Here is a 16,454-nt window from a genome sequence, read left to right on the forward strand (position 1 = left end):
ACACTGTTTACAGTGGAGATGGCGTGCTGCTGACCTCGACTCGGGACGTTGTGAGTCGGTGGGGAGAATACTTCGAAGACCATCTCAATTCCACCGACACGCCTTCCATTGTGGAAGCAGGGCCTGGAGACTCTGAGGCGGACTCTCCAATCTCTGGGGTCGAAGTCACTGAGGTAGTTAAAAAACTCCTCGGTGGCAAGGCCCCGGGGGTGGATGAAATCCGCCCGGAGTTCTTAAAGGCTCTGGATGTTGTAGGGCTGTCATGGCTGACACGCCTCTACAGCATTGTGTGGACATCGGGGACGGTGCCTCTGGATTGGCAGACTGGGGTGGTGGTTCCCCTGTTTAAGAAGGGGGACCGAAGGGTGTGTTCCAATTACAGGGGAATCATACTCCTCAGCCTCCCTGGTAAGGTCTATTCAGTGGTGCTGGAGAGGAGGGTCCGTCGGGAGGTCGAACCTCGGATTCAGGAGGAGCAGTGTGGCTTTCGTCCTGGCCGTGGAACAGTGGACCAGCTCTACACCCTCGGCAGGATCCTCGAGGGTGCATGGGAGTTCGCCCAACCAGTCCACATGTGTTTTGTGGACTTGGAGAAGGCGTTCGACCGTGTCCCTCGGGAGGTTCTGTGGAGGGTGCTTCGGGAGTACGGGGTGCCAAGCCAACTGATAAGGGCGGTTCAGTCCCTGTATCACCGATGCCAGAGTTTGGTCCGCATTTCCGGCAGTAAGTCGGACTCGTTCCCAGTGAGGGTTGGACTCCGCCAAGGCTGCCCTTTGTCACCAATTCTGTTCATAATTTTTATGGACAGAATTTCTCGGCGCAGCCGAGGCGTTGAGGGGATCCGGTTTGGGGACCTCAGCATCGCGTCTCTGCTTTTTGCAGATGACATGGTGCTGTTGGCTTCTTCAGGCCGTGATCTCCAGCTCTCACTGGAGCGGTTGGCAGCTGAGTGTGAAGCGGTCGGGATGAGGGTCAGCACCTCCAAATCCGAGTCCATGGTCCTCGGTCGGAAAAGGGTGGAATGCCCTCTCCGGATCGGGGATGAGATCCTGCCCCAAGTGGAGGAGTTCAAGTATCTTGGGGTCTTGTTCACGAGTGAGGGCAGGATGGAGCGCGAGATCGACAGGCGGATCGTTGCAGCGTCGGCAGTAATGCGGACTCTGTACCGGTCCGTCGTGGTGAAGAGAGAGCTGAGCCAAAAGGCAAAGCTCTCGATTTACCGGTCGATCTATGCTCCTACCCTCACCTATGGTCACGAGCTATGGGTCGTGACCGAAAGAACGAGATCCAGGATATAAGCGGCCGAAATGAGTTTCCTCCGCAGGGTATCCGGGCTCTCCCTTAGAGATAAGGTGAGAAGCTCGGTCATCCGGGAGAGACTCGGAGTAGAGCCGCTGCTCCTCCACGTTGAGAGGAGCCAGATGAGGTGGCTCGGGCATCTCATCAGGATGCCTCCTGGACGCCTCCCTGGAGAGGTGTTCCGGGCATGTCCTACCCGTAGGAGACCCCGGGGACGACCCAGGATGCGCTGGAGAGACTATGTCTCTCAGCTGGCCTGGGAACACCTTGGGATCCCCCAGGATGAGCTGGATGAAGTGGCTGGGGAGAGGGAAGTCTGAGAGTCCCTCCTAAAGCTGTTGTCCCTGCGACCCGACCCCGGATAAGCGGAAGAAGATGGATGGATGGATGGATGGATGGATGGATGAATATTAGGAAGGGTAATGACAGTGTCGTGATAATGACACAGCTAATGCAAGGGGGAAAATACCGGACCTTTACCGAACCATCTTTGAAATTGTTATGATTGTTGATTCTGTTTGCACAGATGCCAGCATGCGGTCAACCAAAAGCTTTCCATTGATCCATCTGTTGACGGCGGTGCGTGGTACGACGTAAAACCTGCATCAACGTCAAGTTCAGCGAAAGAGGATCCTCTGTCAGGCATCGGAATGGAGCAGGGCGACCAAATGCAGCTTGGACCAGGGTTTATTGAGGGAAAAGGTACCGTTTTTTTCCATGTACAATGCGCAAAATTTAACTAATTTATTGTCCTAAAATCTCGGGTGCGCATTATACATGGGTACAATTGTTTTTTTTGTTTTTTTTTGACACGTCAGCTATATAAAGAGCGAGAGTTCAGTTCTCTACCTAAATGCGTATTACAGGTAATATTTTATTTCACAACACTTTGCCTTGTTCCTTTCTTCTCTGCTGTTCACTTCAAACACGCTCCATACGAACACAATGCTCTCGTATCAGACGCTTGGTCGATCACCTGCTCGTTTGCTGTCACAATGTACCCTACACAAATCCGAAACATTTCTTCGCTATCGAGTTTGCTAGCGCATGCGCAGTGATACTGACCGGCAGAATAACAACCGGTTGTTCCCAAAGATGATCTTTTTTCTGAAATAATTTTACGTTTACGGACTTAAGTAGTCGTCAAAATTTGGGTGCGTATTATACATGGGTACATGCTTTTTTCCAGCATCGACATGCCATTTTTAGGGTGCGTATTATACATGGGGGCGCATTATACATGGAAAAAAACGGTAGTTGGAAGGGAGGATGAGGGGAACAAGACCAACAGAACCGGCAAACTAACATAACTTCCTAACAAAGCAACGGGACTGACCGACCGACAGGGTTGGCTAACAGACAGAACAGAAAAACAGGAACCAAGAAACAAGAACGACATCAATGATCCGACAAGGAGTGACATGCAGACAGGACTTAAATAAGAGACAGGTAACGAGAGGCAGGTGACTGTGATTAGTACATTGATTGTGAGTAGACACAGGAAGGGAGGGGCGAGTACACAGACGCGGACAGAAACCATGACAACCTACACATAATACAACCGGGGACGAGTCGTGACATCCTCAACCACCGGATGGAGATTGGAAAGATTTTCTTCAATGTGGCATTCCAAGACATCTAAATTTTTTTTTGTTTGAAATAACAGTAAAATCTAGGCCGCGATAGGTGAACCGCGAAGTTGCGAGGGATTACTGTATATATACTTTACACACACACGCACGCACCCACGCACACACACATGCAATCGTTGTTTTAAATGAGCTCTATCAAAATGGGAGTACATTCTGACACGCACACTTTTTCTACGTAATATACGTAAGGCACATATGTAATAAAAATTTTGAATTTAGTATTGCCATTATTAATTGGCAAGTGGGATGGCAAAAGCAAATGAAAAAACATTTGATTTTGCTATGGCTATAACTACTACCATTATTGTTTGTTGATGTTTAATGCCTCAAATAAAAAAAGCACAATTATTCATATATTGTGTCCTTTACTGTATTTAAACTTCAACCACAAAAATATTTTGGCAGAAAACTGTAAAAACAATGTTTACTTCATATGGATAACAAAATCAAAAACAGCTCCACAAAAAATGAAAATACTTTATTTCATTGTTTCCAGCACACTTCTTTCCGAACAATATATCGTAGGTTAGAGGGGTATTCCAGAAATGAGGGAAACTCTGAGTTATCCGTTCCAGAAAGAGAGTGATTTTAAACTCTGGGTCAGTTACTGTGGTAATTTACTCTATGAACATAACCTGCTTGCTGGCAGGTTTAATATAAGAGACCCAGAGTTTCAATCTGTCTCCTCCCACACAAAGAAAGCAGTTAATCTTGGATTGGTAGTTCATTCAAAATCCGATCGACATGGAAGCCGTACTAATTCTAAACGCTTTACGTCGCGAGAGAATCTTCCGACCCAAATTAGAGGTTTTATCATTTGTAGAAGAATACCTTTTCAAATGCTACTGCTTTTCTTTGAACAGTATAATTTATTTCAATAACCATCTCAGGATGCTTGATGGTGTAGTGGTACACTCGCCTGTCTTGTGTGCGGGCACCATGAGTTCAATTCCCACTCACATCGGCGCAAACTTTATGCATAGCAGTATGTTTTTTTGCAAATGGCGTTTACTTCATAGTATGGGGGATGCAGAGCATTACTTTTTTCTGTTGGCTGAGCAGAACTTAATGTTTGTTTTAAAATAGTATTTTAATGAGTGTTGGTGTAGGCTACAGCGTCACATTATAAATGACTACAATAGGTATAAAACATAAATACAATTGTGTTAAGTGTAATCCACGAAGTGTAGAATTAACTGAGAGGACGTTGGAGAACTTTTTTTTTTTTTTTAACTAATGTTGTTACATTTTGAGCTGCTTCCAAGTCCTTTCTTTCTCCTGTTGGATTGCGCCTAAATGAAAATCAGATTTCATTCCTACTTAAATTCATATATATTCAATAAATGCTACAATATTCAATAAATGCTACAATCTTATGGTTAGACGTTGGATCAATGAAATAAAGCATTCAAACTTGCGCATTGGGCAGCAATTTCCTCCCATGACGTCTCTCTCTCTCTCTCTCCTTTGCTGCTGCAGCCGTATTAGATTTGCGGTGAAAAATACGTTCGTACTCGCCGTAGGCTTGCATAAGGACCTCCAACTCCATTGTGGTAAAATAAGGTGATCTGTTTTTCCTCAGTTGTCATGGTGACTCGTGGTATAGGGGCTCCATTGATGACGGCTTTTTATAGTGGTTGTGCACGCACGTAACTCTAGGTTAACATACTCAAAGTTGATTGAACTAACTCAGATCAGCTTTTCTGGAACTGAATACTCAGTCCCCTATCTCAGATTAAGTCAACTCAGAGTTCAGGGATAGACTCATAGTATGTTGAACCTGCTTTCTGGAGTACTCCCCTGGTGTGAGGAAAACAACAGCATTGTTTTTAGTCAAGGTTGTTAAAAAAGAAAAAACTCACATAGGAATCCTCGTTGTACAGTGCACTTGTTTAAACTTACTGTTTGACTGTATCAGAATCTGAATAGCTTTAATGTTAATGTAGTATGTCAATAATGCAACTGAAATTGGACGGACACAAGCCATCCAAGAAACACAATGACCTAACAGGAATGGACCTTTTACATTGTTTTTAGTCAAGGTTGTTAAAAAAGAAAAAACTCACATAGGAATCCTCGTTGTACAGTGCACTTGTTTAAACTTACCGTTTGACTATCAGAATCTGAATAGCTTTATTGTTAATATAGTATGTCAATAATGCAACTGAAATTGAACGGACAAAAGCCATCCAAGAAACACTGACCTAACAGGAATGGACCTTTTACAGCGCATCGTTTTTGTAGATGAAAAAACATGGAGTGGGAAGGAAAACAACAACCCCAGACTGAGCTTCAGTAAGGGGAGCACAGAATGGATTTGTGGAAAAAAACTCAGCGATGAGGCATACATGAATACATGATACAGAGACTAGCGCATGTGGTAGTGGGTCAGGGGTAAGATTGAGTCGGGAACGTTCCAGCCCAGATGCCTGAGCAGGAGTCTGCAGCCATCTCTTTTGGAGCTTCACTGCACTAGAGAAAGGAATGGGGAAACACTTCATCTCGTTGCCATGTAGACAGCCTCGTGAGTCCTCACAATGTCTCAAAGCACAGGAGAAGAAGGGGTAAGGGAGTTAAGAGGGTGCTGAAAAGCAAGAAAGATGAGTGAGAGGCGCAGAAGAAAAAGTGTTTGCCTCAGAAGAGAGCCAAAGAAGAAAATAGAGTAGAGTAGCTGTTTTTTGTAGAAGGTGGTTGCCCTTATTTCTCTGCAGGGACCACTTCCAGGAGAATCTGTAAGCTTCTGTTGATAGAATCTACAAACAGAAAAAAAAAAAGTTTTTATGAGCTACATATTACATTAATAACGATGATGGTACCGTAAATTCCGGACTATAAGCCGCGACTTTTTTCCAAAATTTTGAACCCTGCGGCTTATAGTCCGGTGCGGCTTATATAAGGATTTTTTTCGTGATTTTTGTGATGACTTGATCACTTTTATACACTGCGGTATCTTGAAGAAAAAAACAACAACAAAAATACTATTTTGAAACACTACTATGGCTGCTGCTTATTCTGGCTGTGTTGCTTGTGACTATTATGAGCTTTAGTAGGAATGCACGCTAGGTGACCTGCGTCAAAGGGCTCTAAACCCTTTCTCTTACATGTGACTCAGAGATTACACAAAGCAGTGGCGCTGTTTGGACCATCTGCATTGTATTAAAACCCAATCAATCAGCATTTAAATTCAATTCTTCTGACATTTTGCTCACCAAAAACAAGTTGTAATGAACGTGAACTTTTAATGCATTTTATTCAGAAGGTTACTTTGAACCCCGAGGCTTAAATGGCGGCGCGGCGTATTTATGGGTTTTTACGGCCTCCAGGGGGCGCTCTAGCAGGAAGCAAGAGCGAGACAGACGAAGAAGAGATAATGCGCCGAAGAAGACGTGCTAGTTTGTGTTTTGAACATTTCGCGGATCACGCACACACCCTCATCATGGAAAACACACGAAGAAATGCATTTGATGCAGCTTTTAAGTTAAAAGCAATCGATTTGGCTGTCAAAGAGGGAAATAGAGCTTAAATGGCGGCGCGGCGCGTCGTATTTATGGATTTTTACGGCCTCCAGGGGGCGCTCTAGCAGGAAGCAAGAGCGAGACAGACGAAGAAGAGATAATGCGCCGAAGAAGACGTGCTAGTTTGTGTTTTGATAGGCGAATAGTGGCGTATAATTCACACATAGAAGAGACAGAACGAGATCAAGACGGACATTACTGAAAGGAAGCTTTTATACACAAACCGTCATTATGGGGGACAAAAGAAATGCATATGAAGCCGCTTTTAAGCTAAAGGCAGTCGATGTTGATGACATTGTGTTGCGTCACACTTTTCTTTATTTCGTGGTCCCGTCTACTCTGGAGCTATACGTGTCGCTCGCTAGTTTAATGTAATTTAGCGCTTCGTGCATGAATAAAATTAGCATGAACAGACCCTCATCACACTCGAAGAAATGCATAAAAGCGACGACGAAAGAGAGACTGAGAAAGTGTGAGGCGAAGGATATCTAACGCTATTCCAATCGGACGCTGAGGAGGAAGACTTCGATGGTTTCAGTGCACAGGAGGAAGATGAAGACGATGAAGCTCTTTTTTTACTTTTACTGGTATGTTTTTTAACGAGCCCTGTTGGTGCTGTACTACCGTGTTGCTGCTGTGTTACCGCCGCGTCGCAGTGACTTTTACCGGGTATGTTTTTTTTAATCCAGCCCTATTAGTCTTGTGTTACTTCCGTGTTGCTGCGGTACTACTGCCGCGTCACGGGCAGTGTTTGGAAAGAAATGTTAAGGTATGTTATTAAAACTTTAAAAAAGCTTTCTGTGTCCAGTCTTTCTTTGTTAATAACTCGCGTGCACACTTCCGTGTTGCTGCGGTACTACTGCTGCGTCACAGGCAATGTTTAGAAAGACATGTTAAAGTATGTTATTAAAACTTTAAAAAGGCTTTCTGTGAACGGTCTGTCTTTGTAAAAAACGCGTGTGCACGTGCGGCTTATAGTCCGGTGCGGCTTATATAAGAAAAAAACCAAACAATATTAAAAATTCAGTCTTTTATCTTGTTAAAAATAAAAGGGAACTGACCCAAATGGCATTATATTTTGGTATTCAATGATTTGTATAGTAGGACCTGGGACTGTCAGGAACGAGGGCTGCAGCTCGAAGTGAAGCTCTATCTTCATAACAAAATGCTATGTCCAATAATGCGTAGACACTGGTGGTGTACTAATTACAGCTTTAGTTTTTATATCACACACACCAACAATCAACACTTTACGGTAGTGTACCATAAAAACATCAATGATGCCATCAATTGAGCAACGTCAACTCAGTTGTCGTCACATTCCCATTTTTTCCCAGCCATTCCCAGTCCGTAGAGCCAACTTCTGAAACAGGGGTTATGACTGCAAAACTCCCTGCTCTTGGCTCATCCTTTTGGCCCCTCCCACAGGGTATGAGCCTATCCCTGTGCATTTTGTCAGTGTCAAGATTATTTCACTGTTATGTGGTTGTAGAGTTGTGATTTCAGAAGGGTCTGCTATTGGTATTGTATGTAGATGACAAAAGAACAATGCACAAAAGTATTAAACACATTTGTATATAAATTATCTATTGACTATATAATGTAACCTGTATGTTGATGCCTAGTAATCTAACAATACATTCTACAGTAACCACTGGTTCAGATTTACCTAATATCCTTTGCAACCACTTGGGCCTACGATTGAAGCGTACAAATATGTAGTAGGCAGGGATCCCAGTCAGGGAAATGGCAAATCCAATGCCTGTGTTGGGTGGGTCTGAGTACAGCGAGAGGAAGACCATGAAGAAACAAGAAAGGCTGAACACCACTGGGATGAAAATCGGTACCTGGGCAGAAAACAAGGGTGAATTACAGGTTTACATGTTTTTCAACACATTTCAGGTTGGCAATTTGACTTGGTTTGTTTTATTACATCTGTCAAGTGGCATGGAAGTTCAGATGGTGCGTAATTGGGTATTGGATTTGGCCCAGGCAAATTGGTAACCCTAAAACATGTAGTAATTCCAAATTTCATCAGGAGATGGTGATAAAGCTTGACACATAGGGATGACCAAATGGAAACTGATAACAGGGATGAGAATGGCAAATGTGAAAAAACACTGAAAAGTAACCAGGGGTCTGGGGGGCCGACCGGGGGTCTGGGGTATATATATATATATGTACATATATCTACATATCTCTCTCTCTCTCTCTTTCTCTCTTTCTCTCTTTCTCTCTCTCTCTCTCTCTCTCTCTCTATCTATCTATCTATCTATCTATCTATCTATCTATCTATCTATCTATCTATCTATCTATCTATCTATCTATATATATAGGACTGTCCAAGAAAATTAGAACATTGTGATAAAGTTCTTTATTTTCTGTAATGCAATTAAAAAACAAAAATGTCATACATTCTGGATTCATTACAAATCAACTGAAATATTGCAAGCCTTTTATTATTTTAATATTGCTGATAATGGCATACAGCTAAAGAAAACTCAAATATCCTATCTCAAAATATTAGAATATCATGAATAAGTATACTAGTAGGGTATTCAACTAATCACTTGAATCGTCTAATTAACTCAAAACACCTGCAAGGGCTTCTTGAGCCTTGAAAAACACTCAGCTTGGTTCAGTAAACTAAATCACTAGGATGGGGAAGACTGCTGATCTGACTGCTGTCCAGAGGACCATCATTGACACCCTCCATCAGGAGGGTAAGACACAAAAAGAAATTTCTCAAAGAGCAAGCTGTTCACACAAAGGCAGCGAGTGTGAGCTTACGTCGGTTATTACCCGACTCCACCATGGTGGACCCAGAGTGCCAGAACCTCTTTGAGGCACAAACCAGGCCGAACCCTGGAAAAGCCAGGTGTGCAACACCAGGCCGGCATTGCTAGAGAGCTCCCCCTGACCATGTCTTTTTCCATTTTCCACTTTTGTTTTTACCTTTTTTCTTCACTCTTGCTGCCAACTTCCCCTACGTGGCCTGGCTGACTGCAGAGACACTTCAAAGCCACTTTCCAGCTCATCCAGACAAGAACACAATAAGTGCAATTTACCAGTGTACAAAATATGAGTGCATAAATTTGGGAACAGGAGTCAAGATGGGTCACCTTTTTGCACATTACCACCAGTTCATGCCTAGACCGCTATTTTGTGTTGCTTTTATTACTCATCTTGTCTATCTGATGATATTCTTTGTCATGTGCGGAATGGAGCAGGGTGACCAAATGCACCTTAGACCAGGGTTTCTTGAAGGGAAAAGGGGAGGTGGAGGAGAGGATGAGGGGAACAAACAGGCAGGAGGACATAGCAAGGCTAATGTGGAGGCAAACAGACAGGAACAAAGTGGCAAACAAGAAACCAGGGAGGACTTACTAACAGGACGATCCGACCGGGAGTGACACGCAGACAGGACTTAAATAGAAATCGGATTCGGTTGAAGTTGGGAAATTGTGTAAAATGTAAATAAAACCGAAATACAACGATTTGAAAATCCTTCTCAACCCATATTCCATTGAATACACTACAAAGAGAACATATTTAATGTTCAAACTGATAAACGTCATTGTTTTTTGCCAAATAATAATTAACTTCGAATTTCATGGCTGCAACACTTCCAGTAGAAGTTGGGAAAGGTGGCAAAAGATACTGAGAAAGCTGAGAAAACCTCATCAAACACCTATTTGGAACATCCCACATGTGATCAGGCTAATTGGGTACCATGATTGGGTATAAAAGGAGCCTCCCCAAACATGCTCAGTCATTCACAAGCAAGGATGGGCAAGGTTCACCACTTTGTCCACAACTGCGTGAGAAAATAGTTGAACCGTTTAAGAACAACATTTCTCAAAGCAAAATTGCAAGGAATTTAGGGTTTTCAACATCTACAGTCCATAATATCATCAAAAGGTTCACAGAATCTGGTGAAATCACTGCATGTAAGCGCCACGGCCGGAAACCAACACTGATTGACCGTGACCTTCGATCCCTCAGCACTGCCTTAAAAACCGACATGAGTGTGTAAAGGATATCACCAAATGGGCTCAGGAAAAATTCTGAAAACCACTGTCAGTAAATACAGTTCGTCACTACATCAGTAAGTGTGGGTTAAAATCCTACCATGCAAAGCAAAAGCCGTTTATGAACAACATCCAGAAACGCCGCCGGGTTTTCTGGGCCCAAGCTCATGTAAAATGGACTGATGCAAAATAAAAAAGTGTTTTGTGGAGTCCACTTTTCAAATTGTTTTTGGAAACACTGGACGTCGTGTCGTCCGGACCAAATAGGAAGCGAACCATCCAGACTGTTAACGCAAAGTTCAAAAGCCAGCATCTGTGATGATATGGGGGTGCATTAGTTCCCATGCTATGGGTGACTAACATTTTTGTGAAGGCAACATAAATACTGAAAAGTACATACAGATTTTGGAGCAACATATGCTGCCATCCAAGAGACGTCTTTTTCATGGACGCTGCTGCTTATTTCAGCAAGATAATGCCAAGCCATATTCTGCACGTGTTAAAACAGCGTGGCTTTGAAGTAAAAGAGTCCAGGTTCTCCCCTGGCCCGCTTGCAGTCCAGACCTGTCTCCTATTGAAAATGTGTGTAGCATTATGAAGCGTAAAATACGACAGGGAAGACCCCCGGACTGTTGAACAACTGAAGCGGTTCATCAAGCAAGAATAGGAAAGAATTCCACATGAGAAGCTAAGAGAATTAGTCTCCTCTCTTCCAAAACGTTTATTGAGTGTTATTAAAAGGAAAGGTGATTTAACGAAGTGGTAAACATGCCCTTTCCCAACTTCTACTGCACGCGTTGCAGCCATGAAATTCTAAGTTAATTATTATTTGAAAAATAAAATACAGTTTAAGAGTTTGAGCATTAAATATGTTGTCTTTGTAGTGTATTCAAGTGAATATAGGTTGAAAAGGATTTTCAAATCATTGTATTTTGTTTTTATTTACATTTTACACAATTTCCCAACGATCCGGTTTGTATAATGCCGCCGCTCTCGAGCCATGCCCATCTGAAGCAGTTCTTGATCCCGTTCGGCTTTTCTATTTCCCTGGCACAATCCTCATGCTGGTGAAAACTGAGTAGGCCCTAGATCAGGGGTGGGCAATTCCGGTCCTCGAGGGCCGGTGTCCTGCATGTTTTATAGGTCTCCCTGCTGCAACACACCTGATTCAAATGATCAGGATTGTTATCCAGCTTCTGCAGACCTTGCTAATTATCTGACCATTTGAATCAGGTGTGTTGCAACAGGGTGACATAGAAAACATGCAGGACACCGGCCTTCGAGGACAGGAATTGCCCACCCCTGCCCTAGATCTATCTAACTACCGCAATTTTTGGACTAAAAGTCGCTCCGGAGTAAAAGTCGCATCAGACATAAAATGCACAATGAAGTGGAAAAAAAAGCATATATAAGTCGCACCAGAGTTTAAGTCGCATTTTGGGGGAAATTGTTTTGACAAAATCCAACACGAGAAGCCAACCAAGAAGAGACATGAACCAGCAACAACAGGCTAAACGATATGGTATGCTAACGTGACATAAACACAAATGAGGAGCTGAGAACGGGCCTGACGTAACATTAACAGTGATTCAAATAACTATAACAAAAAGAACACGTTTATCAAACCATCTGTGTCACTCCAAATCATTAAATCCATCAAATTCTTCGTCCTTTGTGTAAACAACGCCACGTGTGCGGCGCGCCGCTGACGTCAGACTCATCGTCAGTTGCAGTTCAAATTATTCCACAGGCCCATATAACTATATATATATACTAGATATCAAACTATAATATAAACGACAATTTTATCGAACCATCCGTGTCACTCCAAATCATTAAATCCATCGAAATCTTCGTCCTCTGTGTCCTCTGTGTCAAAAGAAAAACGGCTGTTGACTCCGGAACTCCATGCGCCGCTGACGTCAGACTCGTCGTCAGTTGCGGCTCCAATTATTCCACAGATCTACATATATAACTATATTGTAGCGTTACCAAAGTAACCGTCTCTTTATTTCACAAGAGCTCAACATGTGTGTGTGCTCCAAGCAAGCGCCCTGATTCGCTCCCCCTCCACCTTCACGGCCTCGCTAGACAATCGGAAACTACTGAAGTCTAACAACATACACGTTGCTACTCTAAATAAACTATATGTCAAATAACTATAACATAAATAACAAGTTTATCGAACCATCTATGTCACTCCAAATCATTAAATCTCCTGACTCCGGAAGTCAGTGAATGGAACTCATTGTCAGTGAGGCTCCAATTATTTCACAGCTATAGTGCGCCCTCATGCGGTTTAAAGTGAAACTAACGTGAAGTGATCAACTATACTTGTAAGTAAGTAATGTGTTAATGATCAAGTAAAGATTTGTGAATAATTTCACATATAAGTTACTCCTGAGTATAAGTTGCCCCCCACCCAAACTATGAAAAAAAAACGCAACTTATAGTCCGAAAAATACGGTAAATAACTTGTTTACAAGTGATGAAAACCCAATCGCAAATTTACATTGTGGCGGTGTAAAAACACTAGTTCTCCACGTAAGTTAAGTTAACAAGTGGAAATGATGTGACGAAAGTAGCGCCAAAATGCTGCCGAAAATAAGGCGGATGTTGTCGCATCACTGCTGCCAGTGAGTTAGGTTTACAGAGGCAAGCCGATTTCCGTACTCACAGCTTAACTAATTTTGCCTTGAGATGTGCCAAAAGATGGCAGTGGGCAGGCGAATGCTCGCGAGTCGCCGAGGCTAACATTGCCCGGCCAGCTGGCCGGCCGCTTCCATACCCTCTCCCCTATATATTAAAAAAAAAAATAATAATAATAATTCTCAACGAATTTACATGATTCACAAAAATGATACTTTCGACGGAAAAAAACATGGAAATCCGCGGATCCGCGGAAAATTCTCATCCCGGTGACAAATCTAATAAATTAAATTGTTAGCAATTGGGAGGAGACGACCTGTTTGAACATGTAGTAACACACAACTTTGGAATATGATTTTGCTTTGCCATAATTTTAATCTGTAACAGTTTGAGCAATATCATTATATATGTTAAAGTTGGAAAGTTAAGTTAAAGTTAAAGTCCCAATGATCGTCACACACATCTGGGTGTGGTGAAATTTGTCCTCTGCATTTAACCCATCCCCATGTGATTTTAATCCATCCCCTGGGGGAGAGGGGAGCAGTGAGCAGCAGCGGTGCCGCGCTCGGGAATCATTTGGTGATCTAACCCACCAATTCCAACCCTTAATGCTGAGTGCCAAGCAGGGAGGCAATGGGGGTTTGAACCCACAACCTTCCAGTCTCAGGGCGGACACTCTACCACTAGGCCACTGAGATAGAGATAGAAGAACCCATTATTATGGCTAAGTATGATTATGCGTTAAGTTGTATGTGTTAATGATGTTGCAATGTTTAATCGATATCCAACTTGCATTTAACATTGTTGTTTCATCTATACATGAATGTATTAAGGGTTAATAGTGGTACTAAGTGGTGGAAGACTGCGATCCCACGCATGAGCCTGACCCAGAGGTCACCTCATCCGGTCGAGGATGCAGCTGCAGTTTATTTTTAAAAAAAGAATATAGAGGACCTATAGGGACCTATAGAGGCCTATAGGGAAATCCCCGTCACGTGCAGGGAGACCTATGGGGACCTATAGAGGTCTAAAGGGAAATCCCCGTCACGTGCAGGGAGACCTATAGGGGAAGTCACATGCAAGGGAGGCCTATAAATATGTCGTCCTGACACAGAGCAAGGCTCTTCTTCCTGGTCAGGGCGATGGCCCTGACACTGCCCGGAGTAAAGAACGCCGATTAAACGAAGATGGATTTTTCATTCTTTTAGAGATTGGACCAAAATCGACTAAGATGAATTTCTAGAGTCTTCGAATTGGACTTTGTCAAATGTTAAGCTTCGAATTGGACTTTGTCAAATTTTAAGCTTCGAGGAAGGCAGAGGAGACAGCTTCTTCTGGCAGCAAGGTGAAGACGCCAATGTAACGGCGTTGGCCAATCTCCTCATCGGCAGACCTTTCCTCTTTTTAAACAAAATTTGGATTTTGAAACAAAGGAGAACTGATCACTCGACATGTTCAACCAAATAGCATTTTAGACCTTTTGTCTCCTCTTTTGCTCTGAGATTGGTGAGTGGAATTGTTTTTTGTTCGTCTTGTAATTCATTTTCTTGCTTATTCATTAAATTTCTTCTTAATCCTTTATTCGGTTATCGATTATTTCGTATTAACTATGTTGAGCATGGTTTTATATGCAGTAATTAGAACTTTAAATTTTCTTTTTTTCCCTATCATAGTAATTCTTTAAATCCGTTCGATTCTTTTTAAAGTGAAGACAGCTTTAATCCTTAACATCAGGAATTGTCAGATCTGGTTCGAAATAATTATCTTAAGCTCAGCTAGGGCGAGTGCGCGCGAGTGTAAATTAACGAATCCCTGAAGTCTTAACAAAGACATCTAAATATATCCGAGATTTAACAAAAGCCCCAAATCAGAAGAGAGCCACAAGTAGGGTGCGGACATTCTGACACCGTGTCTCGACCTTAGTTACCATACACGCTTGACTTTATCCAAAGTCCGACCCACGGGCCGAATCCGGCCCCCAGTCAGATTTCATACGGCCCACAGCTTCGGTCTTATAATGTATTATTTATGGCCCGCCTGCACTGTCAAACTGAATTAAAAAAATCATGAAACTTGAAACCGTAATTCCTCCTATTACCAAGAGGTGGCAGCACCACCACTCTCCTCTCATTTCTGCCATGGTGACTGCAAAGTAAACAAGGAAAGTTGACATTGAGGGCATTCGCTTTCAAGAGAAATGGGAATTACAATACTTCTTCACTGGACATCAAGGCAATTGTGTTTGTCTAATTTGTAAAGAGAGCCTTGTTTAAGGATTTCAACCTAAAGAGACACTATCAGACTAAACATGCTAATACATACGACAAGTTAACAGGGAGTGACCGCGCTGATAAAGTGAAGCAGCTCCAAGCTGAACTGGCATCACAACAGTGATTCTTCACGCGGGGCTGTGAGTCAAAAGTAAATATTACTTAATATTAAATATTACGAAGTGGCCATGTTAATAATGTTGATGTTATGAACCTGTAGACGTGACACAAACTATTACTTTCTGAAAGATATTGTAAACGACAAAAGCAAAATTAACTTGTTTTACGTTTTAATAATAACAGCCAACTTTGCATTACTTATAACTCCTGTTTAAAATGTTCATGAGGCAAAAATAATTTTAAACTCATGTAAATTTACAGTATTTCATACAGTTTGTTCAATGTTATCTGACTCTTCAGATATGAATGAAAGGCAGAATTTGTGTTCACATCTGCCTGAGTGGCTTATATTTGGTTATTTTGTCATTTAAAAATAAAGACAATTGGGACAATGAAATTTGTTTTATAACAGTGTGTATTTGCATGAAATTCTTGTAGTTAAAAAATGTCAGAAAAAACTACCGTATCTTTCGTACTATAAGTCGCGGTTTTTTCATAGTTTGGGTGGGGGGCGACTTATACTGAGGAGCGACTTATATGTGATTTTTTTCATAAATTTTCAACATAAAAAAACAAAACAAGTGAAACCGCGATAAACGAACCGCGATGTAGCAAGGGATTACTGTAATTTGAATTTCAAGTGACGTCAGCAGCGCGGCGCGGCGGTTGTTTACATAAAGGACAAGGATTCGATCACGGGATGACGAAGATGACAAAGGGCCCCACGTACTACCGGCATCATTAGCGGCTTTGTTTGTAAGTGACACGGAGGATGAAGAGTTTGAAGGATTTAATGATTTGGAGTGACACAGAAGGTTTGAAAAACTATTATGGTTTTTACGCATGCCCGGTCCTACTCTACGGAACTCTCTTTCACCTCCGTGGATGGAAGTCGGGGGCCGGTGCTCGGCCGGGTGG

General features: G+C 42.5%; 2 protein-coding genes and 1 long non-coding RNA gene across 5 annotated transcripts in view; all 3 read right to left on the bottom strand.

Moving 5' to 3' along the window:
- Positions 1-16,454, bottom strand: part of tctn1 (tectonic family member 1) — a 1,200,810-nt gene that overhangs the window by 328,968 nt on the left and 855,388 nt on the right. The window lies entirely within an intron of this gene.
- LOC119129586 overlaps positions 1-16,454 on the bottom strand; it is a 539,655-nt gene that overhangs the window by 12,383 nt on the left and 510,818 nt on the right. The gene's annotated exons all lie outside the window — the stretch shown is intronic.
- slc7a11 (solute carrier family 7 member 11) overlaps positions 5,169-16,454 on the bottom strand; it is a 232,910-nt gene continuing 221,624 nt past the window's right edge. For 2 of the 3 annotated variants that reach the window (XM_037262863.1, XM_037262860.1), the window contains 2 exons: positions 8,136-8,313; positions 5,169-5,704 (listed from right to left, as the gene is read on the bottom strand). In XM_037262863.1, coding sequence (XP_037118758.1) covers positions 5,649-5,704; positions 8,136-8,313 — 234 coding nt within the window. In that variant the 3' untranslated portion in view covers positions 5,169-5,648. The remainder of the gene's footprint in view (positions 5,705-8,135; positions 8,314-16,454) is intronic. The other variant, XM_037262862.1, reaches the window with a different exon arrangement.

This window comes from Syngnathus acus, chromosome 10 (assembly GCF_901709675.1).
Source record: "Syngnathus acus chromosome 10, fSynAcu1.2, whole genome shotgun sequence".
NCBI classification, from domain to species: domain Eukaryota; kingdom Metazoa; phylum Chordata; class Actinopteri; order Syngnathiformes; family Syngnathidae; genus Syngnathus; species Syngnathus acus.